Source organism: Sinohyriopsis cumingii, chromosome 15, assembly GCF_028554795.1.
Source record: "Sinohyriopsis cumingii isolate HCF-2022 chromosome 15, ASM2855479v2, whole genome shotgun sequence".
Taxonomy (NCBI): Eukaryota; Metazoa; Mollusca; class Bivalvia; order Unionida; family Unionidae; genus Sinohyriopsis; species Sinohyriopsis cumingii.
In genome coordinates this window covers 60,613,529-60,639,725 of record NC_142975.1, presented here as the reverse complement: position 1 = coordinate 60,639,725, position 26,197 = coordinate 60,613,529, and the positions used below count along the sequence as shown (strand labels likewise).

General features: G+C 33.8%; 1 protein-coding gene and 1 long non-coding RNA gene across 2 annotated transcripts in view; both read left to right on the top strand.

Moving 5' to 3' along the window:
* The first annotated feature begins 276 nt into the window (after positions 1-276).
* Positions 277-26,197, top strand: part of LOC149781903 (uncharacterized) — a 59,707-nt gene continuing 33,786 nt past the window's right edge. The window contains exons 1-2 of the mRNA XM_089936101.1: positions 277-413; positions 6,718-6,904. Of these exons, the coding sequence (XP_089792227.1) occupies positions 386-413; positions 6,718-6,904 (215 nt within the window). The 5' untranslated portion in view covers positions 277-385. The remainder of the gene's footprint in view (positions 414-6,717; positions 6,905-26,197) is intronic.
* On the top strand, positions 17,720-20,951 carry LOC149781904 (uncharacterized). Its single transcript, XR_016414541.1, has 3 exons — positions 17,720-17,999; positions 18,643-18,787; positions 20,573-20,951. It is a non-coding gene; the product is annotated as an uncharacterized LOC149781904 (long non-coding RNA).

The window sequence follows — 26,197 nt, the reverse complement described above, 5'->3', positions numbered from 1 at the left end:
AGGGTCATTGGTGATAGAAATTTATTATTTTTATTAACATAAACTTTAATCTTTATTGTAACTTTGGGAAATCTAAATAATGTATTTACAGACTCCGTAAATCCGAGAAAACTAATTCTTCCGGTACCGAATCTGGCGTGTTATTTTTGAACGCATAAGTTGTGCCATTTGCATCGTTAAAGTGCTTGAAATCATTTACATAGCTGAAATGGTATTCGAATTCTAAGCGTCTAAATGCGCACAGTAGCGGTATTTCACAAAGAGAACAAATCTTAGGCAACAAGTAACGGTAACAGGAGCTCGACTGCTGGCCAACTAAGAGTTTTATTATTCTCTGCCAGATTATCAAAGAGAAGAGCAGGAGGAATTCAAGCACACATTTGAAATGGCATATACTCGTCAGTTTGTAATAGGTAATTAAGTTCGTGATAGGCAGTAATACATTTTTAAGATATTTTTATTTTGTTTATAAAATCCGGAATGTGGGTAAAATCTGGAATTCACAGAGACCCCTTGTATACCGGCTTTATTTATGTATGATTTCATTTTTTTTATTTTTTATTTTGAAAACTTTAAATTACTTGACAGGCAAGCATTCTGTTATTATATCTTTCTTCGTTCACGCTTTTATTTATACATTTTCAACAACAAAAATACGTGTATTGCTGACTTGAGTGCTATTGGTAATGCACAGTTCAGTCAGTATCTTGACGATACAGGTGGGTTAGGAATTGGTACTTTCATACAATGAGTCATTGTGAAGGAATGGCTAAAACTTAAGGTAAAAAATAACCACGTCCCATTTTTTTTTCCATTTAAGTATCACTGAATATTTATCAGTGAGTGTGTGAAAGAATAACTTATAATAAAAAAATCCATACTTTTTTTTTACTTCAGAATTTGAGGGTGTACAGCATTATGGAATCTGTGTGTAGTGTAAAAGAAAAATCATTTACACTTTTGAATAATCCATTTAATGACAAGAAGTGGATTTTTTATAATATAAAACTTGGACGAATTGAACATAAACTGTTTTTCTGCATATATGGTTTGCAAATAAAATGGATTTTTGTAAGTCATGAACAGCCTGAAGAGTAGTTCCAATAAAAAAGGTAGGAAGGCCTTTGCTCGCAATATGAAACATTTTATGATGAAGACAGTGACAAAATTCTACATGCAATTTTGTATTAATAATAATAAATTTTTTTAGACTCCAACTTTCGCACAACCCAAAATTAACAGTCTGGAACATTTTCACATTCTCTGCTCACATGTCTTTCTGTATATGCTGTACATCATTCAGTCTTTTCTACCACAATTAGTAATTCAGTTTTCAATACTTTATTAATTAATGAGTCCTGGATCTAAATCTCTAACCACTTGTTATCCTAAAATAAATGGTTTAAGGCTAGACATAAATTGTAAGATTTTGGTCTAACATTTCTCATTTGTGTAGACTAACAACTTCATTAAGCTACCTCCTTGTATCCTGATTTCTAAAGCACCTCATGTCACAAATGACCACACTGCACAATATTAAATAATAATTTACCCAGTGTTCAAATGTCAGACCCAAAACAATAAATGTTTATGACAAATACAGAAAAAAGACTCAATTACCACGAATATGTATCCAAATAATTATACAAATAATTATCAACTCTTTCCCTACATGTTACTTATTTGACACACTGTAGAATCCAGTGTAGAAAAGCACATGGGTGTATACTTTTAAACATGTCATATTAATTATCACTAAGCATATTGAAATATAGTTAGTCGACCATTCATGCTTAGTGACAATCATAACAGCCAATAGAATGGAACAAAGTGCACTCTAAGGAATGCAACTGCTCATATAACCAACCTGATCTGTTTGCAATTTGGTTAAAATTTTCTTAATTCAAACTTGTGCTTGCGGGAAGTACCTTCTCACACACTAGCGGAAACACATACCATCACTACAATTATATTTCTCTTATTTACTAGCAAATCCAATATATGTCCCATTTATGCATACATACAAATTTTATTTTGGATAATTAGCTAATGTCAAGCACTTTTCATTATCTTTAGACTGGTATTAAGAAAAAAGGACTGATAATTCCCAAAGATATAGACTTTGGTAAATTACTATTTGCAGAACTATATGTAGTGAATGAAGAAAGGAAAAGAAGCAAATTTAAACAAGCCAATAAGTCATTTCAAAGTATTATTTCAATAATGTTTCTAAATTTTCTTCACCATTAACAGTATTGACCACAGCTGCACTTTTAATATGGAAAGTTGGATGGCCATCATGTTACAGGTATGCATGTAAAGTGGCTGTCATTCAGTAGACCAGGTGGACTGGAAGAAGACCAATATGGCAGCCACCATTACATGGCATCATCATGTTAGCCAAATGCATTGTACACAAAGTCCAATTTATTTGAAAAATCTAATGCTTGTTGCAAGAGATCTTGCGTAGCATTCATGCATCAGCACTGTTATTACAGTGTAGTAGCTCTATGCTATCTCAATGCTGTGATCTATTGCACATACACTGTATGATCAAATTGCCAATTTTAGCTCATATAAATAGGTTTTCCACAAAACAGACTGTACCTGCAAGTTTAAATTACAGTTTTTAAGTTAATTATAACTTTCATTTATTTTGTATTGTATGTGATATTTGGCCATACCACACCCACCCACCCTGTTAGAACTATTCACATTACCAATAGCCCTTAACTAAGTATTCGGGTGAACGATATGAACTTATTTAATTTCTTACAAGTTATTTTCAGTCTGTTTATGTTTAACAGTAATATAAAGATCTAGTAAGAAATTGGAATTCAGTGTTTACTTTATCATATGTACTGTCTTGGGAGAGTATTATGTTTGCAAAGTTGTTAGAATGGGTGCAATTTGATTCAACCAGTTCAGATCAAATTATAGCTCATTTAGATTTAAATGTGATATTTACAGTGGGTGAAGTAATATTTCTCATCATTCCTTAGTATGTTTACAGTTAAAAACTGCATTGAAAGAAATTGATTGATAATAGCATTCGGTATGCAAACAAAATGAAATTAGACGTATATCTTGCCGTACCAATTTAAAGTGAACTATTTTCAAAGCAGTTAATTCACCTTTATGCAAAATTGAAATAGCTGACTTTTATTTTGAGAAATACTATTACTGACACTTAAAAAAATCATGACAACAGGGTCAGTGCATTACAAATATGTATCTAATGGTCTCAGTGTTTCTGCTTTTGTTACATTTATATAAAATATATTTGTATCCTGTATATTGTACTATATACTAATAGTGCCAAGTAAAAATTTATGTAGCAAATTGACACTGGGTTCATGTCAGATTTTTTTGATTTAATTCAATACAATATAGTCTGGTCATGCATCCATGTTCCATTAATCATGCATATCTTGTATTAATTATCATAAAGAAAATGATATGAATGGAATGAAAATGGTGGTGTTATCTCTTTAAAAAGATGAAATTAATTTAATAATTTTGCTTAAAGTCCCGTATGTTATTTCTTAGAGTTCATGATGCGTCATTTGCAGATTACTCGCACTGACTTAAATCATGAAGAGAAGCCCATGCGGTAAATTTGTATCCATCTATTTATACTGGTCTGAGTATGTTAATGCTTTGTTTTATTTGGTTTGTCGATGTACATGACAGCACTTGCCTTTGTATCACAGTATAGAAAATGCAAGTCCAGTATTTTTTTTTAAGAAATTGGGTTTTATTGTGCACAAGGTTGGTAAATGGAGATAAATACATTTCTCCTGCTTTGTTACACCCTGCAAATACAATAAATATACATTTACTACAACTATAAATAAGGAAATTCCATTAATATGATTATCTGTTACAATGGGTTGCTATATTATGGACTTAAGATATAAATGGACCAAAACATATATAGCAAGTTCAGATATTAATAGATAATAATAATAATAATAATGAAGACTTTGTATAGCGCCTAATCTTTAGAAGCTCAAAGTGCTTTACAACATTAGACAACACCTATAAGATAAAAAACGTATAATAATATTATTACAAAAAGAAACACTATGAAATTAGAAAAACATTAAAAACAAAAGCATGCTGAGAATATTTCAGGTAGGAAACATTATTAGGTCTTTAAGTTTGTTCTTGCAATTGAAATAAGTGAATTTTGAGAGCACTCTTGAATGTGATCACTGTGTCTTTGTGTCTAAGTTCAGTGGGCGATTCATTCCACGTTGCTGGGCCCTGGTATGCAAAAGAATGCTGTCCATATGACTTTGTTTTCATAGTGGGAATAATCAGTATATGATTCTCAGAAGAGGAGCGTAAGAATCTTGCTGGTGTGTACACATGAGTGAGATCAGATAGGTATGTTGGACTAGAGTCTGACAGTGAAACATAGCACAGAGAACAAATTTTGTGTTTGATTCTGGATCGAATGGATAGCCAGTGTAGGGTACAGAGCAGCGGGGAGGTGTGCTCTGATCGTGGTACTCTAAGTATGATCCGAGTAGCTGTGTTTTGAACTTTTTGAAGTTTCTGGAGTAGATATTGAGATGAACCAGACAGTATTGAGTTACAATAGTCCAGTCTTGAAAGTACTAATGAACACACAAGTGTTTTAGTGGCATCAACTGAAAGATATTTGCAAATTGAGCTAATGCATCTCAGCTCAAGATATGCAGCCTTGCATATGTTCATGACATGTTGGTGCAATGTGAGAGTACTGTCCAGAGTAACACCTAGGTTTCATACTGATTGTGTGAATTTAATGTTGGTGTTGCTGATATTTATTGTTTGAGGTAAAGGATGTGAATGAGAAAGTCTTTGTGTCGTGATCAGAATGGCCTCAGTTTTATCATCATTCATCTGCAGCTTGTTACATGTTATCCATGATTTTACATCAGAAATGCACCTCTCTACACCTTGGACGGTAGCATCAACTTCAGTTGGGTGGCTAGATTTGTATATTTGGGTGTCATCAGCGTACAACTGGTGAGACACTGGATGATGATATATGATACTTGAGAGCGACTGAGTGTACAGAATGAAGAGAACTGGTCCAAGAACAGACCCATGTGGAACACCACAAAATAGATCAACTGGGCTGGAGTGTATTCCATTTGCAGATACAGTTTGTGTCCTGTTGACCAAGTAGGACTTGAACCACAGTAAGGCTGTATCATGAATGCCAAATACATGCTGGAGATGGTGAAATAATATATCATGGTCTGTTGTGTCAAATGCTGCAGACAAATCAAGGAGGGTGAAGACTGTAATCTTTCTGCTATCAAACGAAGAGAGAAATATGTCATTAACTACTTTTAGAAAAGTAGTTCCAGTACTGTGGCAAGGGCGATATGCAGATTGTACATTGCTAAAAAGACTTTGAATTTAGATGAGAAACAAGCTGGGATAGAACAACCTTTTCTAAGATTTTTTATATGAATGGGAGATTAGAAACTGGGCAGTTTAGATAGATGCTTCTGTAATGAATAGAAATTAATTCAACTTGCATTGATGATAACCATTCTTACCTACTTCATCAAGAATAATTTGGTCCAGGTTAAATGAACAAACAAATTATATAGTGTCCTAATGAGTAAAAACACATAAATATCAGTCTATATAAGCACAGGATCAATATCACTGTCAATCACAAAATTCAGATGATCCAAAGAGTATCATTGAAAATGCTTCACACAAACAATTCATGAATTTCATGAATGAAGCAGAGAAAAAACACAGCCAGAGTTCCTTGTGTATTCTTCTATGACGAAGTTGTTTTTATAAATCTAAATATAAATCAGAATTAAATAACGTGTACCTACAGAAACTCGCTTTCTGTACTACAGTTAATATATTCTTCAAACCATGGATTATTGTTCATCTGTATTGGGAAAGTATATCCATTTCATCTTGACAGGATATAAACTAAGTAAAATGACAGGATGAATTAATTTTATGCATCTACTGTACGTTTGCCAAAAGCTTTGTTGACATTACTAAAGACTATATGAAAAAATTGGTTTTCACATGGAAGTTCTTGCATATCTTCAGCATTTATTTAGAGACCCTTTGCCACTAAAAACATAGAAAATTAAAAAAACTTCCAGTATTCTGGCATAGTGCTGTTGATCAGCCTTCCACTGCATGTAAAATCTAAAGACAATATTACAGTATTTAAGAAGCGATAATATGAGTATGTACGTGTTACTAATAGATTATAATAGAATTAAGGATTTATAGTATTAAAGAGGTTAAAATAAATCTTAAATACTATTGTTTGTTATATGATGCAGATTGTTATATATTTTACTTACAAAGACCCCAGCGGAGAATAGCCCTAAACTAAATGGGTCAGACTCTATAAATTATTATTATTATTATTATTATTATTATTATTATACAGTTGATTTTGACAAGAAGTTTAAACTAGTAATTGTTGTTGGATACATGAAGAACAACACTTGATCATCCAGGCTTACTATGATCTCACTTGTCGTTGTGGGCAGCCAAATATGAAACCAAGATTGTGAATTAACTTCTTCAATTAAACAATTTCTTTCAAAAATAAAACTGTAATGGTCCAGTTTCTTTCAGAAATATAAGTTAAGCTTATTTTAAAATAACTGCTAAATGTGAAAATCTCATAAACTACTGTACATAACACCTTTGTTCTTTTATATTCAGGTAACTTAAGCCAAGGGACAACGGTGGAAAGTCTTACAAAGTTTCTTGAGTTGGACAAAAAAAAATTTCGTGGTCAGGCGTTCACCACTGTAAAGCTTGCAGTCAAGAAAAATGGTCAGCCTATGGGGATGGCTTTTATTACTGTTCCTGTTAGCATGGCAAAACATGTGCTGGGATTCAACAATCAGTAAGTGAATCAGATTAATATCTCTTAATGTCTGTATGAATTACAGTACAATAAAATATTGTTTTGTATATTTATGATTGGTAATAATAATAATAATAATAATAATATTTCTCCCTTTAATTGTATTGCATCCAAACTGCTGGAGAAATTGTAAACCACCTCCCCCCACCCCTCATTCCTCAGTGACCACTTAACTACCGAGGGAATTGTAAACCTCCTCCCCGATTCCTCAGCCTTCAGTGACCACTTCATGGCACTATAATGAGAACAAGGAAAGGTTAGCCAATCATGATTGTTCTTTTAAAGATAGTTTGCACAGATATAAATGCCATTTGTCCATCTTTTAGTGTTTCCTGAAGCAACGGCATTCTTGTTGCATTGACTAAGGAGCACCAAGTTTGCTACCAATGATCCATATGATTACACCATGAGCTTGATAACTCGTGCCATATAACTCGTGCCATATAACTCCTGGCCATATAACTTATGGACCCAGTTATTATACTTATAATGCAGGGTCAGGAATGGACCCCATTTCATACCTAGCAATACAAAATAAACATTGGTCCCTATTTGTTGAATGCAAAGAAAATCGCTATCAAAATTTGTAAATGAAACCTTGATATACTGCCCATTTTATTCATTTTGTTTCCCAGGAATTTGAAAAATAATATCGAAATTCTCTGCTAATAATAAGTCATATATTTTGTTAAATTGTCTTCTCAAACAACATTCTCAGTAAACTTAAAATAACAATATTTGACAAAATTTCAATCAATATAGTAGATGTGCTAATGTCTATTGATTGTAACACTTTAATAAATAAATACCAATTATATAAGTTTTATCAAGTGATGTTGATGTTTAGTTCTAATTCAGCTTCAGTGTAATCGTCATAAATGCATCATAACCTCTAATACTCAAACTTAAAAAATGTCCACGAGCAGTTATGCAAGAATCTAATTATGTGCCAGCCATGTTTTGATCTAGGACTTTTGGAAGTATTTGTTGTGTTCATTTAAAAGCAGATATGCTTTCTATTGTCATATTAATTATGTATTTCTATTGTCTTAGTAATTATGTATTTTTGTATTAAATCAAACAAAAGGGGCAGAATAAAAGAAATGATAAAAGGCATGCAAATCCTACCTTTATAAGAGCGAGTAGTGAACTGTCATCTGTCAGGTCAACTCATTTCATTTGATCAATCAAACACTGTTATAAATATGACTATGCAAGTAATATAATTAAACTAACCTAAGTAGTCTGCCCATTTACAAAGATAGCAAGGCATCCAAGCAAAATGAGTACTAGGTGAATACAAAACTTTTTATTCATAGATAGTTTATTGTTGAGAAGCGAGTTCCAGAATTTCTAGTGAACTTAAAATTCCTGAATTGGCACTCTGTAGTTTCCTCAAGGATGAGACAAAGTTTTATTAATACTTGCAATGAAGTCACAGCATTGGTACCGGTATTTTACTAATAGAATTTTTTTTTTTTAATCTAGTTTTAAGTTGACAGTTTCCATGGTTTTGAAAGAAAGGAACCTTGTTTGTTGTGAATAAACAACTGCAAAAAGCAGTGACCTAATATGCAATGTTTTTGTGTACAAATGATGGTTGTTGAACCCTCTTGGTGCAGTGTTGTTGATGATTCCATTGCAGTGATATTAATTTACTTCATGATTATTTGTTTTCTGCCCATTGTCAACCCAGGGGCAAACAAAACCTTATTAAAGAAAGTATTGGGAACACTGCTGAAGAAACCTTGAAATGGTATTTAAGCCATAAAAGTCAAGATTTTGAAAGAGACAAAAAGTTCAAACATTAAAAATCACAACTCTTTCATTATCTGTCCATCCAGCAGCTATGGAGAAGAATTTGTACATATAGTTATCCCATATACAGAGAAGCAGAGTTCATAAGCTCTGCATATTCCAGAGATGTAATAACACAAGTTCTTCAGCCTTGGATATCCAAGAATAGAATATGTTAAACATTAATTCTTCAGCTCTGGGTATCCCAGGGATGTAATAACATGAGTTCTTCAGTCTTGAATATCCGAGGATATAAGAACAAGAATTTGTCAGCCTTGGGTATCCCAAGGATGTAATAAAATGAATTATTTAGCCCTGGGTATCCCAAGTGTGTAATAACATGAATTCTTCAGTCTTGGATATCCAAGGATAACATAACATGAATTCTTTAGCCCTGTTTATCCCAAGGATGTTATAACTTGAGTTATTCATCCTTGGAATCATTATCCAAGGATATAATAACATGAATTGTTTAGCCCTGGGTATCCCAAGGATGTAATAACATAAATTCTTCATCCTTTGATATCCAAGGATATTATAACATGAATTCTTCATATCCAAGGATATTATAACATGAATTCATCAGCCCTGGTTATCCCAAGGATCTAATAACATGAATGCTTTAGCCATGGGCATCATATGATGTAATAACATGAATTTGTCAGCCCTGGTTATCCCAAGGATCTAATAACATGAATGCTTTAGCCATGGGCATCATATGATGTAATAACATGAATTTGTCAGCCCTGGTTATCCCAAGGATCTAATAACATGAATGCTTTAGCCATGGGCATCATATGATGTAATAACACGAATGCTTTAGCCATGGGCATCATATGATGTAATAACATGAATTTGTCAGCCCTGGGTATGCCAAGGATGTAATACCATGAGTTCTGCAACTCTGAATTTGAGGATATAATAACATGTATTCAAATCATTACAACAACTTGGCTGTTGTATATATTTATATATTTTTACACTAATCTTTTCTTTGTCATTCTGTCTGTCTGACATATAATTACCATGATAGATTTCCTGTGTCCTCTTTCTAATAATACCACACATCAGGAATCATTGTTTGCTACCTAATATATACCATATATTCATTCATTCATTCAGTCAGTCAGTCATTCAGTCATTTTCTGAGATACTGCAGGTCTGAGGCATCCATCTTTTCCATTTGCTTGCAACAATCTTCTTTTTTCACCTTCTAAACTTAGTACCTCTTCATTTCATGTCCTATCACTCCAGCTGACTTTCTCTATGCATCTCAAAGTCCACATCTCAAAAACTTCTTTCTTCGTGCTTCCTTCCCAAGAGTCCAAGTTTCTGATCCATACAATGCTACACTCCATACCGAGGTTGTGACAATCTTCTTTTTTAAGAAATCATTGTTAACACTTTCCAATTTCTTCTGTAATAAGATTTGCAGATATCTGAACTTTATCACTTGTTCAGCATGTTTTTCATCAGTTATGATACTGAGTTACATGTTTCCATCTCTACATACTCTCATAACTTCAGTCTTATTCTCTTCATCTCATACTGCTTACATTTCTTGTTTAAGGAGTCCATTCGCTTTTTTAATCCAATATCTTCCAACCCAATAACCATACCTTGATCATATGCAAGTCTTACATACTTGACTAGTTGTGCTCCAATTCTTGCACCTCCTTCTACTTCTTCCATCACCTGATCATCATCATTTCTGCATACATGTATACAGAGATCATCATCATTTCTGCATATACAGAGAACAGTATAGTGATAACAAGCACCCCTGCCTCACTCCATGTCCTATCTGTCCTGGTTCTGAATTAACCTCTCCTATACACTGTGAACAAGATAGCAGACCAGGTGGACGCCATGTGTACAAGGTCCGGTGAATTATAGAGATCTATAGGAGTAAAGAGAAGTGTTTTTCATTCCAGTGTTGAAATTCTACTGAGAATACTTTGAGAGCAAAATGGTATGTGTACTATAGTTTTGTATAAATTACTTTTCAAGGAAATTCAGTTTTTCTTTCTTTTATCCTTTGTTTGCACCATTTTGAAGTATCAGGCAATGAAAGGGTGTGTCATTATCGTGTATTTTAGAAGTTTCTGTTGAAGACATGTGGAGAGGTTACATAAATTATGTTTGGTGCTACTGTGTTTGTGGATGTTGATACTTGATGGGTTTTTGTTTTCAAGTTTGTATGTCTAATGCATCAAATAACAATTTACAATATAAATACATGAGTATATATTTTTCATCTATTTTAAGCTGAGTTGAATTCACTCATTATTCAGTGGGTTAGTAGCCTGATTAGTAACCTGTTCTATTGATAGTATGTGCATTACCTATGTCATTAACTGTGACTAGTGTGTCAGCATGTGCTAATGTTAATTCTAATACTAAAAGGAACACATATCACTTTATGTAATGGAAACCTAGTATGGCCAGCATTGCGTACTTTACTCTGACTAATTTCCTACAAAGTAGGGACTAATGATTGCTATACGATTATATTGACAAGAATGGATACTCAGAATACCCAGGATATTCAAAATACCCAGGATACTCAGAATACCCAGGATTCTCAGAATACCCAGGATACTCAGAATACCCAGGATTCTCAGAATACCCAGGATGCTCAGAATACCCAGGATTCAGATAGTGATATACCGTGCACTTCTCAATTAGAACGCTGTATTCTTGCAGAAATAAGAGACTACTTATGGTAAATTAGAAAAGCAGTCATTCAAGCGAGAGATATCGAGTAGTCTGTTGATGTTACATCCCTTTGCCTTATTCTTAGTTGTTTACATGATATTGGTAGGCTCAGCTATCCCAGTTATCCTTCTGGTCAGCTGGTGGAGAGGACATCGCTTTCTGATAGTGCTCCAGTGAAAGAAAAAACAGCAGACAAATCAACATATATGCAATATTTTATTTTTTGTAGGGTGATGGTAACACTAGCAAAGTAAAGGCATGTAAGCAAGCTGAGTGGAACAGACAGTTTGAATTGCTTAATGAATCTGCAAGAAACTGGTCAGTCGAGTGATAATACTAATCAAGAGGCAATGCATCAATAGGCAATTGTAGAAGAGAGTTGAAACCAACATTCCCATTTTGCACTATGAAAAATTTATTGATCTGAAACAATTTGTAAAAGATGAACTACACGTCAGTTGTGTAATTATTATGGAAGAAATGAAGAGAGTGAGGAAGGACATTGTTCGTTTGGAAGAGATAATACGAAGTAAGGATGAGAAAATTAAAAGACTCAAATTGAGCATTGACAAGGCAAGGAGTTGGAATTGCATTTAGAATCTGACCTACATGCAATGGCATATATAATAAAGAGCCAGGCAATGGTAATCGAAAATCTACAAGCTGTAAACGAGAAACAAATTGAGACATTAAGTGCACAGATTCGTGGAATTCAGTTCCAACTTACAAACTGTCTTGCTCTTATTTAAATATGACCAGATCTTCTTGTCCATCTTCAAATACATCTGGTACACCAAATACAGTTCTGAATACAAGTGTAATTTATACTTTTTGAATGACTACTCTAAACATGATGACTTGGAATGTGAAGGGCATTATGACAGGAACGCCCTATCTTTGTTCGTTACTAAATAAGGTAGATATTGTGTACATACAAGAGCATTGGCTACATCCGGAGTAACTGCAATTTTTTCAAAACATTGATAGGGAATTTGCTGCTTTTTCAAGACCGGATAACACGTGTCCATGGGAAAGAAAATGTCCCTCCAGATTCGGAGGAACTGCAATTCTCTATTGGAAATCACTACTAGTTTATCCTATGAATAACATCAGAAACGACAGAGTTATTGCAGTTGAAATTAGCCTGCGTGCTATCATATTGTTTGTGTTCTGTGTATGGTTTCCTTTCACAAATGCCTCCTTTTGGTGCAGTATCTTTCCTGATAAAAAAAACAATGTCAAAATTAGACAAGGTCATACAGCAATTCATCGTGATCAGGCAATTGTTGAATGATTTAATCAAACACTTGCTGAGCAGTTATTTGGATATCAGTATGTGAAGGAAATAATTCAGAAAGATATGAGATCTCATAAATGGGTTGCAAGATTACCAAGTGTGATAGCTGCGCTAAATAATAATATTACTTGAACAACTGCCATGAAACCCATTAATGCAATTACAAAAAAACACATACCAATACAATGACGTGACTTTTCAAAACAACTAGTACTAGATAATGTGACTCTAAGATATATATATATGAACCTGGTGAACTTTAAGGTGGTTAAAAAAGAGCGACTGCTCCTATTTGGAGTATTACAACACATAAAATTTCTAGCGTGGTACAATCCACAGGTAGACCTGCAATCAACAGACTAGATTCAACTGCTCCTCAGCGTGGATTTGTATGTGAACAATTTAGTAATTCCTAAAGGCACACAATTACCACCATGTTCACTCTTGTGAACTAGGGCCTCGACATCAATACATTCAAGACAGGTCAGCATCACATTTTCGTGTGTATGACCAAGACTATTAATTCTATTTACGGTAAACTGTCATGGATTATTATTTGAATATTGTCACAACATTACTGTGTTACAGCTCACACAATGATTCTGTCATTGTTTTAAATTCAGCATCGAGATCAAAGTCGTACTTATTTTTTTTTGTCACACTCTTTATAACTCTTTTTTTTCTTACTATATTATCATTAGTTTCCTGAATTTGATCATTATTTTCTGTGAAGTGTATGATAACCCTCCACAACTGAGATATTCTTCTGACTCAAGACACTGCGAGATAAACTAAATTTGACCATTTGATCTACGATCCAAACATTTGTATCAGGGATGGTTAATCCTTGTGATGAATGAATTGTCATTGCATATCCTAGCGTCCATGGAGTTTTGTCCATAGTTAACACGCTCTCAACAACATTGACAGGAACTAAAACAGTATCCTTTAATACAAGATTGTGTTTTTCTGATGATCCTGGTATACCAACGTCAATATTTTGTCTTTGCAGATCTGCTGGTCGATAACACAATGGTACGGGTAGATTTTTAAAAAATTCTTTCTGTAACATAAATAATTGTTGTTGAAGTGTATCACAAACTATCTTTCTTCTTGCAACTATCAAATCATTTGGTCTCCATAAATTCCGAAAATTGTTAATAGGAGTTTCTGAAATTAATTCACGCATTATTTCATATTGAATTTTATTCGGTTGTAGTCTGATTAATTTCTTAAACTCTCTTAATTCTGGATCAAGTGCTCTATGATCATCAGTTATTTCTTCATAATAATCTTCAAAATTCCTCAACCATTTATGTGGAGACAATCCAACAAAAGGCGGTGGTTGACCATGATCACTGCAGATTATTACAGCAGTATTTTTTTGTCAATAACCAATCAAGAAACATTTTGAACGTTTCTAATGAAACGGTTTTTCATCCCAAACAATAATCCTTGGAATATATTTCTCTCCCATTCGTTCAGGAGTCTATTTATCTCCCTTCCATCGAAAACTTTGTTGTAAGTGCATGATTTAATATTTCTTTCTCTCATTTCTCTTGGAGTTTGTGTGTTGGTGTTAAAACAACTATTTCTGAGCATCTGTTCAAGAATAATTTAATCACACAAGTTGTTTTACCACAACCCATTGAAATAAACTGTTTTATGTCTAGCTACATGATCATATACCGATGGTGCTGATGACAGTTTTGATATTTGATTTTTTTGGTAATAAATATTCTTAATTTCAACGTCGGTGGATTCAGAATAATTAAGTATATTTTCTTGTTTTATTCTCCATTCGCCCCAAGATGCAAACGTGCCGATATGTAGTTGTTCTAGCAATCCTGTATTTTTTTTTGCTGATATAAAATAAATCTGTAGTGACTCCGACAGCAAACTCAGAAACTCTATTTATCATTGATAATAGATATTTCGAAATGTACGCAAGCATTGAAGATCATAAATGAATAAACTGCAGTGACTCACCATCACTATAATTCACAATTTTACCTAATTTAGTTCCGTCTAATAAATTAACATTGTTTCGACTTACAAATGTGTTTCTATTCATTGTTATTCAGTAATTATCAGTAATTATAAAATCGAGTTCAACATCATACATTAATTAATCTTTTGCAATGTCATTTATGATCATGTGATTCTCCTTGGTTAAATTTACCAATTATTTTTCTGCCAAGATCTTTTGTGATTTTATTCTCAAAATCAGTTATATCAGGATTTTCATCATCAGAATATTTCTTTTGCTATGGTAACTAAACTTCTTTCTGCGGACAATATGATATAATTGCCTCACTTACTGTTAACAATAATAGTATTTTTACATCGTAATAATACTGTTGGTGCCCACATTTTTTCTGAAAAATGTTTACCAAACCAGACACAACAAATTGGATGAAGATCTTTGGCAAATTTAAATGATTTGATACAAGCAAATCCAGTCAGATCAAAATCTGTTAATGGTCCATTTATCGATACTCTGGTTATCTCATGTGTTGGATGTCCAGATCACTCAAAATACTTAGAACACTCTCCCATAACAAGAAAACTAACGGGATAACATGCAACCATATTAACCAAAATAAGATCTCTATAATCGTATTTAGTATGCAGTAATTCACTGTGTCTGTATTTGACACAACTGCATTGTATTTCTTCAAGAAAATCCAATTGCATTGGTTTCCACGAATTTTTCTCCCTAGCAAAATCAGCAGCAACTGATGGAATGGTAAAACAATTACTCAGTAATTGTTCAGCTTCGTCATGGGTATATTTCAGCACAACCCGTACAGAAAAATCTCACCAGTTCACATGAGTTGCTCATAAGCTGCACATGAGAACCTTGTTAGAAATGTATGCAAATTGGGTAGATTTTGCAGGCTCATGTGTGCAGTTTGTTAGATCTTGTGAGCCAAGGAAAAACTAACCTGATTCTCACGTGAGCAGATTTTGCTCACGTGAGAATCTAAATTTTCACATGAGAAAGTAGAACTTAGAAAACATTCTTTTCCATTACATACAACCATGTTTGAAAATAAGGCAGAGTTCTAATTTCTCACGTGAGATATCACGTGAGAAACTTGGACTTTGATTCTGATTAAACACTTATTTCAAATTTATTCAAAGTTGGATTTTCTCATGTGAGTTATCACATGAGCAATTCGGACTTAAATATTTTGTGTAAATATTGAATGTCAAGCATCTCAATTATTGTCAAATAGACATAATTTCTATTTTGCACTTGTTCATGTTGCTTTGTTGTATTTTTTAAATTTTAAAACATCTTCAACTTATTTTCTCACAGTGAGTTTTAATCTTATTTTGACCCAACAGGCTCCTTGTATTTGAACATATTAAGGTTCATTTCACTGTTCATAAAATGAAACAATTCAGAATTAAGGTCTCGTATAACCAGACTACCCATTAAACTTTAACAGCTGTCAAAGAATAGAGTTAATAACTTGCATACTGATCGTGGTTAATGTTTAATAAAGTAATCCGTAAAAAGGTGAAATGTTTCTCTCCCCAAAATACACAGTTTACAAATATAAAAAGGAAATAAAACTTTTGCCCTAAAATGAATCCTATGTTCCATAAACATATGATGCAGCTCCTTTATTCACAAACTTCTAAAACCCCACTATAAAATTGTAAAACAAATACATAGCCACATATCTGAAAAAAAAAACCACTGATGCACAGTCCTTTTGGCCTAATAAACTCTCAAGTCATTGTCCAGAAAAATTGGAGAATTACATAAACTACGTCGTTTTCTTCCATGCCTAACATTCGCACAAAAAGTCAATACAATCTTATACTTACTGAATTGTGTAATTCGGCTTAAGGGTCATCCATTTAGGACGTACGCAAAAAATCTGGCAAAGCTTGACCCACCCCCCCACGCATGCATACTTTTTTATTACGCACCCCCCCCCCCCCCCCCGCGTACGTACGCTTGACGCCCCCCTCCCCATATTCTATAAAACGGCCTATGTTTAATCCACGCAGAAACCATAAAGGATTAATAATATTAACGTGTTTAATAAAACATTGTCCACCGACGTTGAATGTCTGGCATCAAAGGAATACGCGGGGTAACATTAAACATTTTGTCTAGTGTCCGCCAAAATTCAAACGCCAACTGAACAGTCGAACAGGTTACGTATTAGACAAATTATTATCGAGGTTTCACCCCAACCCCATTTCTTATGCATATGTACATTATCAGTATAAAAAAAACATGTACTGTACATAAAAAAATTTAATAAATCCGTAAGAAACTGCCTAATCCAGTCGTGTTTGCTTGTGTAGCTGTTTCGCACTTTTTTACACGTGTATATTCTTGGCAATGGAAAATTTTGCTTATTTGCAGCCTTTTAAATGTTCTGATTGTGTCATTTCAAAGTTTATAAAAGAAATTTCCTATTGAAATAATCACAAAACAAATCACTGACGTTTCCGTTAACTTTTCTGTGACCCAGGTTATAAGAGTACACGGTGGAAGAATCGGCTTGTTAGAACCATTAGAGTGTCCTATGGAGCATGGCTCGGCACAAGCTACTGTAAAAACATCAAAATTAACTTGGTCTATATTAATTAACTTATTAATGATATGAATTCACTTATAGCTCAGTTTTTATGAAACATCAGATAATAAAATAGCATTTATTTGATAAATAAAATATAACATTAAGAAATACCCGAGTACATGTGTACAAAGGAGTGTAAAACCAGAAGGGCTCGCATCGTTGCTTACAATTTAAATGTCAGTCATACAGTAGTATAAAATAATAAAAGTATTATTTTTATACTAAATGTATGACTGACTTTTATATTGTAATCAATGATACAAGCCCCTAGCGTACAACAACGTGTTTACTAATAATTTACCCTTTATGGCGCCTCAGATAAACTCAACAGACGCTGGATGTTGACCTACAGTGTACATGTAGAATAGCACTTCTAAACCGAAAAGAGAAATTTACGCGCGGGCCATGTTCTCTTAGCAAGGGCCACGCTGTTTATGAAGAAAGTTATTTAATATTCTCCTGCAACATGTCTGCTCTTAAAACATTCTGACAGCAAGAGTGTGGACATTATTAAAATATAGAAACCAACACCAACACCTAAAGATGTCCACGTCGGTACTGATGTTAATGTCCAGTACGAAACAGAAGACGTCGACGTGCTGTTAGGGAAGATTCAAGGATTATGAAAGACTGGTTCTTTGCCGAGAAAGAGGTAAGTTACTTTTTCTCATTTCTTTTTACAATTTTCGCATATAGAATGATCAAAGTGGATAGCCTGAATCATCGACATTATAAGCATAAGCATAAATTCGCATGGTTGTTTAAAATTGAGCCAAGGGTTTGTTTCAGATTTTACTTAAAGATAATAATTCAACCTCCTGTTTCCAAAAATGATATCTACACCACACTGTCATCGAATATTTAAGCCTTCCACAATTAAACTGTGCAACCATGTCTGGCTCTTACCCCCACCCCCAATAATAATGCGGGCGCCTCAGTGAGGAGCACTTGCGTTACCGATTGAAACAGTATGTACAAACATAAATGTTCTTCGTATTATTTTATTGCTGATTGGGTGGATCAAGATAAGCATACACAATTGAGAACCAAATGCAGTAGCTTAATTCGTGATTTTATTCCTAAAAGACATTTGCCCTGTCTGTCAAATATTTTGATTGGTAAATTTAAAAAAGAGATTTAATTGGATAAGGATTACAGCTTTTCTTAATGCTTATATACACTTATAGGCTAGGACTCTTTTGCCAACCAAATCGTTTTCTCATTTCAGTTCATTCTTTCTGTTCTGCATAGATTTTAAAAAAAGATCAATTATACTAATTTTTATCTTTTTACAGATTAAATTTCATGAAGGTCACAAAATTTAATGAACACAACAAAGTTAGCAATCATTTGAAAGAAGTGCAAAACATTGACAGCAACAGGAAGAAGTCAGACAAAACTGCATTGCCATGCTAGAGGAAATTCCAACTCCAGTAAAGGGTATGTATAAGACGCTTCAAATCTTTTGATGTAATACAAATGATAACATACGCATTTCAGACTCTAAAATTTGACCCCCAATACATCTTTGTTTTTAAATATAAAAATTGGAAACCAGATTTTGAATTTCTTTATATATTGCAAATGTACATATTTTGGAAAAATGTATCTTAAAAGTTTTGGAGAAATCTTCCAGAGGACTGTTCCAGAAGTAGAGATGTCAATTTTTGGGAAATTTCTAATGTGTACCCATCATTCCTAACAATTGGTTACCAGAGTATACAATCAAAAGGAAATTGTATTAAATGTGAAGCTGAACTGCTTTGTTGTAGGTTCACATGTTCCAACCCCAAAAAGAGCTGTAAGCATAATTATTACTAACATAAGTGGCAAAAATCATAATCTGAGCACGAGTATAAATTACATGCCATTATTACAGAAAACTGTATGAAAAATGTATATGCAGTTATAATTTTTGTCACAAATCAGCTGAACTCGTGTGGATTAGTAGTATGGATGAGAATAGACACAAAAGAAATTGATAAATTATTTGTGCATAACAGTCATTTCGACTAGTGTACATGTCTACAGTAACTTTAGTGAATCGTCATAAAGTCCATAAATGTTGATTGTTGTATTATCCTCAACCTGCCATGGTTCATCCCATAATGACAGTCCAGTGCAACATGTTTTTAAGTTTAACAAAATCTCTTTTCTCTAACATTTTCCAGTTACATAACATCCATCAGTTGCATTGATACATACCGGGTTATTTTTGTTGTTGTTTTTTCTTCTTTTTTTAAAAATGATATCTGGTGCCATTTATTTTCTATTTAAGCTGGACTGCTATGTGTGTAGTATCATAATAGAATGAATCTAGAGCAAATGGTTTCACATTCAAGAACCTGTCTATTTTCTTGGAACTGTTTGATGTAAAATTCATGCAGAAGTTACAAATGCATCAATTTTTATTTGATTTTTTCAAAACTGTTATTAAGTAGCAAACTTTTTTTATCTTTATATTTCAGTCTGTATAGTTGTCCATTTCATTCATTTTTTGTCCTAACATGGTGGTATAAGAAGTGCATGTTACAGTAGCCATGTTAAACCAGACATTCATATTGTGCTTAATTTTATTTGACCCAGATAATGTCACCAGGATCTGAAAACAAGAGTGTTTTAAGTCATGAGAAAATTGGCACATGAACCATGGACAGGCATGAAGTTAGGATGGTCAGGCTTGAAATATCAGTGTTGATTCTTAAATAGGTCACTTGAGAAAGGATTGTATTATTATACAGACCACGTATGACAAGTAAATTGTAAGCAACCATATGAGGCCCTGTGAACACTTTTTTTTTTAACGGGTACCCAATTGTTCGTTTTATTACCCAGGTTATTATCTATGGGAGAATACCCGGGTACACGTTGGCATCTTTATCCAGAAGTAGTCAAATTTGGAATATGCAACATGACTTGCAGGTATCTCATCAACAGTGCAGTTTATATGTTTGCTACTGAACTAAGGTAATTCTATTGGTAGAGCAAGTTGACTCATAGTCCAAAGGATGAATTTTCAGACTGGGTTGACTGCGTAAGTGTGTCCTTGGGAAAACAGTTGGCTCCTATTTTCACATTGTGATAAAGTGCCATCTAATCCAAACTACAATTATGTATTTTGCCTTTACCTTGTAAAACGAATCTTTAAAAATCAACCTTACATAATGTCTCAAATGCCGTGATCAGAAGAAAAAAAATTCTACCAACTTTTCATTTCCATTTCAGGTTTCATTTTTCAACAGTTAAAACTGAGCCTGCTAACTTAAATTCAGTGGTCAACAGGAAGTGCATTGATTCAAAGAGAACAATCTCCAAGTGAAAATATTGTTGCAGACTGGCAAATAATGAAATTCAGAAGCAGGAATGTCAATTACACGTTTTGTTTGCTTCGAATTTTCTGGAACAGTGAAGATTGGTCTTCATGTGAAGCAAATTTCCAGCAGTATCTTTCATTATGACCTTAAAGTGTTTAGAATAAATGTGATGTATTAATATAACAGGTACATACATACATACATACATACTCCAGTTGTCTTACCTTATTAAAAGATCACTAATTGAACTCAAATTATATGCTTATGATTACTAGATTTGAATATTGATCTTACTGTTTAATTCTTGTATTCAATAAAAACTAAATACTATAGTTGTTTTTTGTTGTTTTTGCTCATGTGAGCAAGATGCTGCTCACGTGAGCAAAATCTTGCTCACATGAGCGAGGTGTGGCTCATGTGAGCAGATCTTGCTCACGTGAGCGAGGTGTGGCTCACGTGAGCAAGATGTTGCTCTTGTTAACAATTCCTGCACATGTGATTTTCTTATTAGAATCTCTTTGCTCACGTGAGTTCTACCTAATTTGCATGTTAAATTGCACATGAGACTAACCTGTGTTAGATCTCACGTGAGAATCTCATGTGCAGAAGGGTAGGCAGCTTTGGTGTGGGAAGATTTTTCATTTCTTCATGGAGAGATTTTCTGTTCAATAAATATCTCCATTAGGCCATACAAACTAATCATAGTTTCCATTATCTTAACTTTAAAACAGCCATATGGATACAGGATTGTTCTTACTTATTTCATTAATAAAATCAAATATCTCCTTGATCAAATTTAGCAATTCTATTTCATGGAAATATTGTTACTGCATTAGTCTATGCATGCACATTATGATCAATAATTTCAATTGAAGCTCCTTTTGATTTATACTTTGATTCATATGAAATTTATCCTGTTATCGTTCTTGCTGTTAATGGGAATTCTAATTTCTTTCCTAATTCAGCAACATCATTTATTGTAGCTCCTTTATCCATGACTAATTCAGCCCATTTGTTCATTTTTTTCATTTCACTGATCCGTTAGTTTAGTTCCATGTATCGCATTTATAAAATGTTCTGTTACTCGTTTGGCTAAACAATTGTTTTTCGAAAATTTCATCGGTTTTAGATCATGAACGCTGGGTTTATTATTCAACAGATAAATTCCATAAATAAGTGCGGTTACAGGATATACTCGCTGTCACAGAATTAAACTCTTTTATTTATTGAATACATGGACTCTGGGTTTCGTTTTTTGTGTACAACAATACCCGAAGGTGATTTATGTATATTGTGTCATATTTCGAAATAGTGAGTTCGGTTCATCCCATGCTGCACGTGCGAAGTGCTCCTGATGGCACGAACCGAATGCCTACATTGCACAGACTGTCTGTGTATAAATGCCTCACCATATGTACATTTCTTTACAATATGAAATAGTCTTGTCAGCAGGCAGTCTGCTTCAAGGACTTGCACTTCTTCAGCTGTAGAGGTATGTAAGTTTAATAATTTCTAGTCTATAAGTTATAACTACTGTATTACCACGTTTATTTTTGTATGTTTACTATGTAGCTTTGGTTTACACAGTATAATGCACATATTTCTATTCTCATTTTCGACTTAGCAAGGGATTTTTTTGGAGAACTGTTTAATATAGTAGGATTCTTATCAAGCAGGATTAGGTTTATTTTTGAACCCGTCATTTTGTAATTATTATGCTCATAATGTAATCTATATAACTTAGCGTGTATAATGTCATTACGTTATTATGCCCGTGTCATGTATAGTACACGATATTGGATATATTTTCAGCTGCCTAGTGTCTGTGACCAGAGTGTCTGTCTGTGACTAGAGTGTCTGTCTCAGGAGTGACCAGAGAGTCTCTGTGTGTTTGTCTGGAGTGACCAGAGTGTCTGTGTCTGAAGTGACCAGAGTGTCTAATGCCCAGAATGTCTGGAGGGTCTAATGTTCAGAGTGTTTCGAAGTGTTCTGAAAGTCTGTAGCAGCTGTGAAGCTGAACTGTAGCAGCCGTGGAGCTGAAACAGTGTACTGATGACGGAGTGTATCTCCGTACATGTAATTTGTTAGCTGTGGGCTAATTTTGGGGTTTGTAAAACCCAGTTTATCTTTCGAGACTGTAAAGATAAGTTGCATATCTGTCCCTCTTTTTTTATCACCATAATTTCGCTACCTGAGTGAATGCATTTTACTACACAAGTAAAATTTTACATCGTTTACTACCTGAGTAAACTATATCCATCGTTTCATTGTCAAATCATTGTGAACCATTCACCCCTTGTCTTTATATTTGCTAAATTAATTTATTTGTATTTTTCATCATTAAGTCTGTGCTTTCTTATGTTAATCAAGTCTAATATTTGGATTATATATATACACACATTTTCATAATTAGTTGCTCATTCACGTTATCCATTATTAAACATTGTATTTATATCATCATCAAGTGTTCTGTTGTGAATCCGAAAATCACACCTGGTTATCTTGTTACACTTGCCGCTCATTGGTCATTCATTGTATTATCTATGACTTCGGTGTTATTGCATATGCATTGACCACACATGAGTTGTGGCATCTCTGCTCTGCGAAATTCTTGTTTAGCATTATGAATACTTTTGATCAGAGTTTCCGTCAGATCAACCAGATTTTGTCTTTGTGGCTCAGGGGTTCTTCTATCAAGATCAAATCTCTATTCAGGGTTAATTTTAATTGCTGATAATAACTCTTCCATATTATAATTAAGACAAATATATATTTAAATTATATATATATTATATAATGATTCAAACAAAGAATAAATGCAAATAGCTTATGATAGGCTCTACAACTCGTTGTTGTTGTTTTTGTTGTAGGGTTTAACGCCATTTTTCAGCACACGATAGGCTATACATGGCGGCCAGTATTAATGGTGGAGGAAGAACCCGGGAAAACCCCGGAAAGAACCACCGACCCACGAGAAGCTACTGGCAAGCTTTCTCACATACCCACATTGGCTGAATCCAAGACTCAAACCGACGCAGACAGAGGTGAGATGGCAGTGATCCGTAACAGAGAGCGCTTTAGACCACTCGGCCACTCGGGGCCCCTCTACAACTCCTTGTAACAAAGCTTGCGTAAACGAATTATGTGGACTTCACTTACAAAATATATGGAGACGGAGTTTAGGACCTAAACCATGTTTGAAATGTGGTGTTGGGGTTAGAGGAAAAACACAGTTATGTGTGCAGTGTGGTGGTAAAAAATACAGAGAGCAGAAAAGATATGATAAAAAATTAATACTGATAATAATGACAAGGTCGTAAGAAATGCAGAAGATTATATCGCTAGATTTTCAGAATAATCATTTAGACAAATAATATTATATATAAATGGAGCAAAAAGAATTTGTGACACATCCTATCATCAAAAATCATGAGGCATCTCATGATAGTGTAATCAGGAACTGTCAACTAAAAAAAACCAGTTGGTAATGCCACTAATACTGGTTATCTTATATTCAGTGGGGGGGGAATAAAATATATCTTTGTTATAAATTCATATGCTAATGTTTTGTGGAGGTAATCGAAGACGGTCTTGTGATCGATCATATTAATGGAGAAAAACTCTTTAGATAATTTACGAGCCATTACTCAGAGCCATAATTGTAAATTTGGAAATGCTGGCCGTAGTGGTAAGATCTCCAGAGCAGTTGTATCTACAAGTGTAGAAACTGGTAAGGAAATAATATTTCAATCAATGAATGCAGCTGGCAAATATTTTGATATTTGCATGCCTTCGGTTCAGGCCGTCACAAAAAATATTACCAGATCTGCTTTCTCTAAGAAATATAAACAAAAGATAATTTTTCATTGTTGTTGAAGGGAGATAACTCTGTCAAGCAAAGCTCTCTCTGGTAGAGTAATTAAGTAATCCCACTTGTTACTGCGTACTATCTACTAGCACAATTAAGGGAGATAACTCTGTGAAGCAAGGCTCTCTCCGACTTGTTACTGGTTGATTATCTTTTTTTCATCATAAACAAACTGTATACAAGATATACAATAATTTAACCATCTGTGTGATAATTAGTATCAGTGAAGTAATATAATTTTGTAATTGTTTAGATTATTTACACGTTTTAATTTTATCTCCAAATAATTTTGTCTCCCTTGACAAAATCAATAACCCACTTTGTAATGCAGTAGTTATTTCTAGATCTTTCTGTTATACAGAAATACAGAAATATATATTTTAAATCTGACTTAGTCAAGTGCAGAAATAAATAAATATATATATATATATATATATATATATATACAATTATTTAATATGATGTGTTCTGGAAGATGGAAAATAAATCCACACTGTGGTTCATTTGTAGAAAATCCAGCATAGGTAACTTTATAATAATTTCTGAAACGTATATCTGTAAGATGTGTACAGTGGTACAATGCTAGAGTGTTGGATTCTCATACTCGTGATCTGGCGATCAAATCTCATGACTGACATACTGTCAATGCTGGTGATATTTTGCAATTTTTCATTAAAAAAGTGGGGGTCCACCCAAGCTCAAACTTTCAACATATTCTCTATATTTTGGATCAACCGCTCTGGTGGCCTAGTGGTTAGAGCATCTGCCTTGGATGCATGAAGTCATGGGTTCGATCCTCAGCCGAGTCATACCAAAGACTTACAAAATGATACTAACAGCTGCCTCACTTGGCGCTCAGTATTAAGAGGTTAGTATTAGGACTGGTCGGCCTGGTGTCAGGATAATGCGACTGGGTGGGACATCATGCTACATGTCTACGTCATGATGCCCCATTGCTAGGCATCACTATAAACTGCCATACTGCAGACATTGTAGTGATATGACTGAAATATTGTTAAAGCAATGTTAAAAATCCAAATCACACACACACACATATTTTGGATCATCATTTCTAGCCTGTTTTTTGTTGTAATATATACAATATATCCATTTAAGAAAACTATCAATATTTACGCCTGTATACTCAGGTTTGAAAAGTTCAAACTTTTGAAGAAAACCCAACGCTGCAGTACTAGGTAATTCTTGCTCTGTAACAATTTCTTTATCAATAAGTTCGTTAATAAAATCTTCTCTAAATTTTTTAATCAATGCAGTATTTTCTTTTCTTACTCCAGGTACTGGTGCAAGATCATTTTTTATTTCACCAATACTTTCACATATCTCTTCCTCTCTACCAGGAGGTTGTGCAGCAACTATTTCACCCAGAAGATCTCTTAAAATCTTTTTTGTTTGTTTTGTTCTTCTTGATATCTTTTCAGTTTGCTCAGCAGTTTGTTTTACTGTTGGAAGAAGACCTTCAGTAGCTTCTGCAATTGTTTCAGTAACATTTGTAACTGGTTTAAATCATTTTTCTGTACCTTCTGCATATTCAGCTTGTATTTCTTGTTGTTCCTGCAGTTTTTGTTTGAGAGCATCACGAACAGGAAGATATCTTCTAATTGCTTATAATCTTTCTCGAGCTAATCTAATAGTGTAAGATTCCATTAT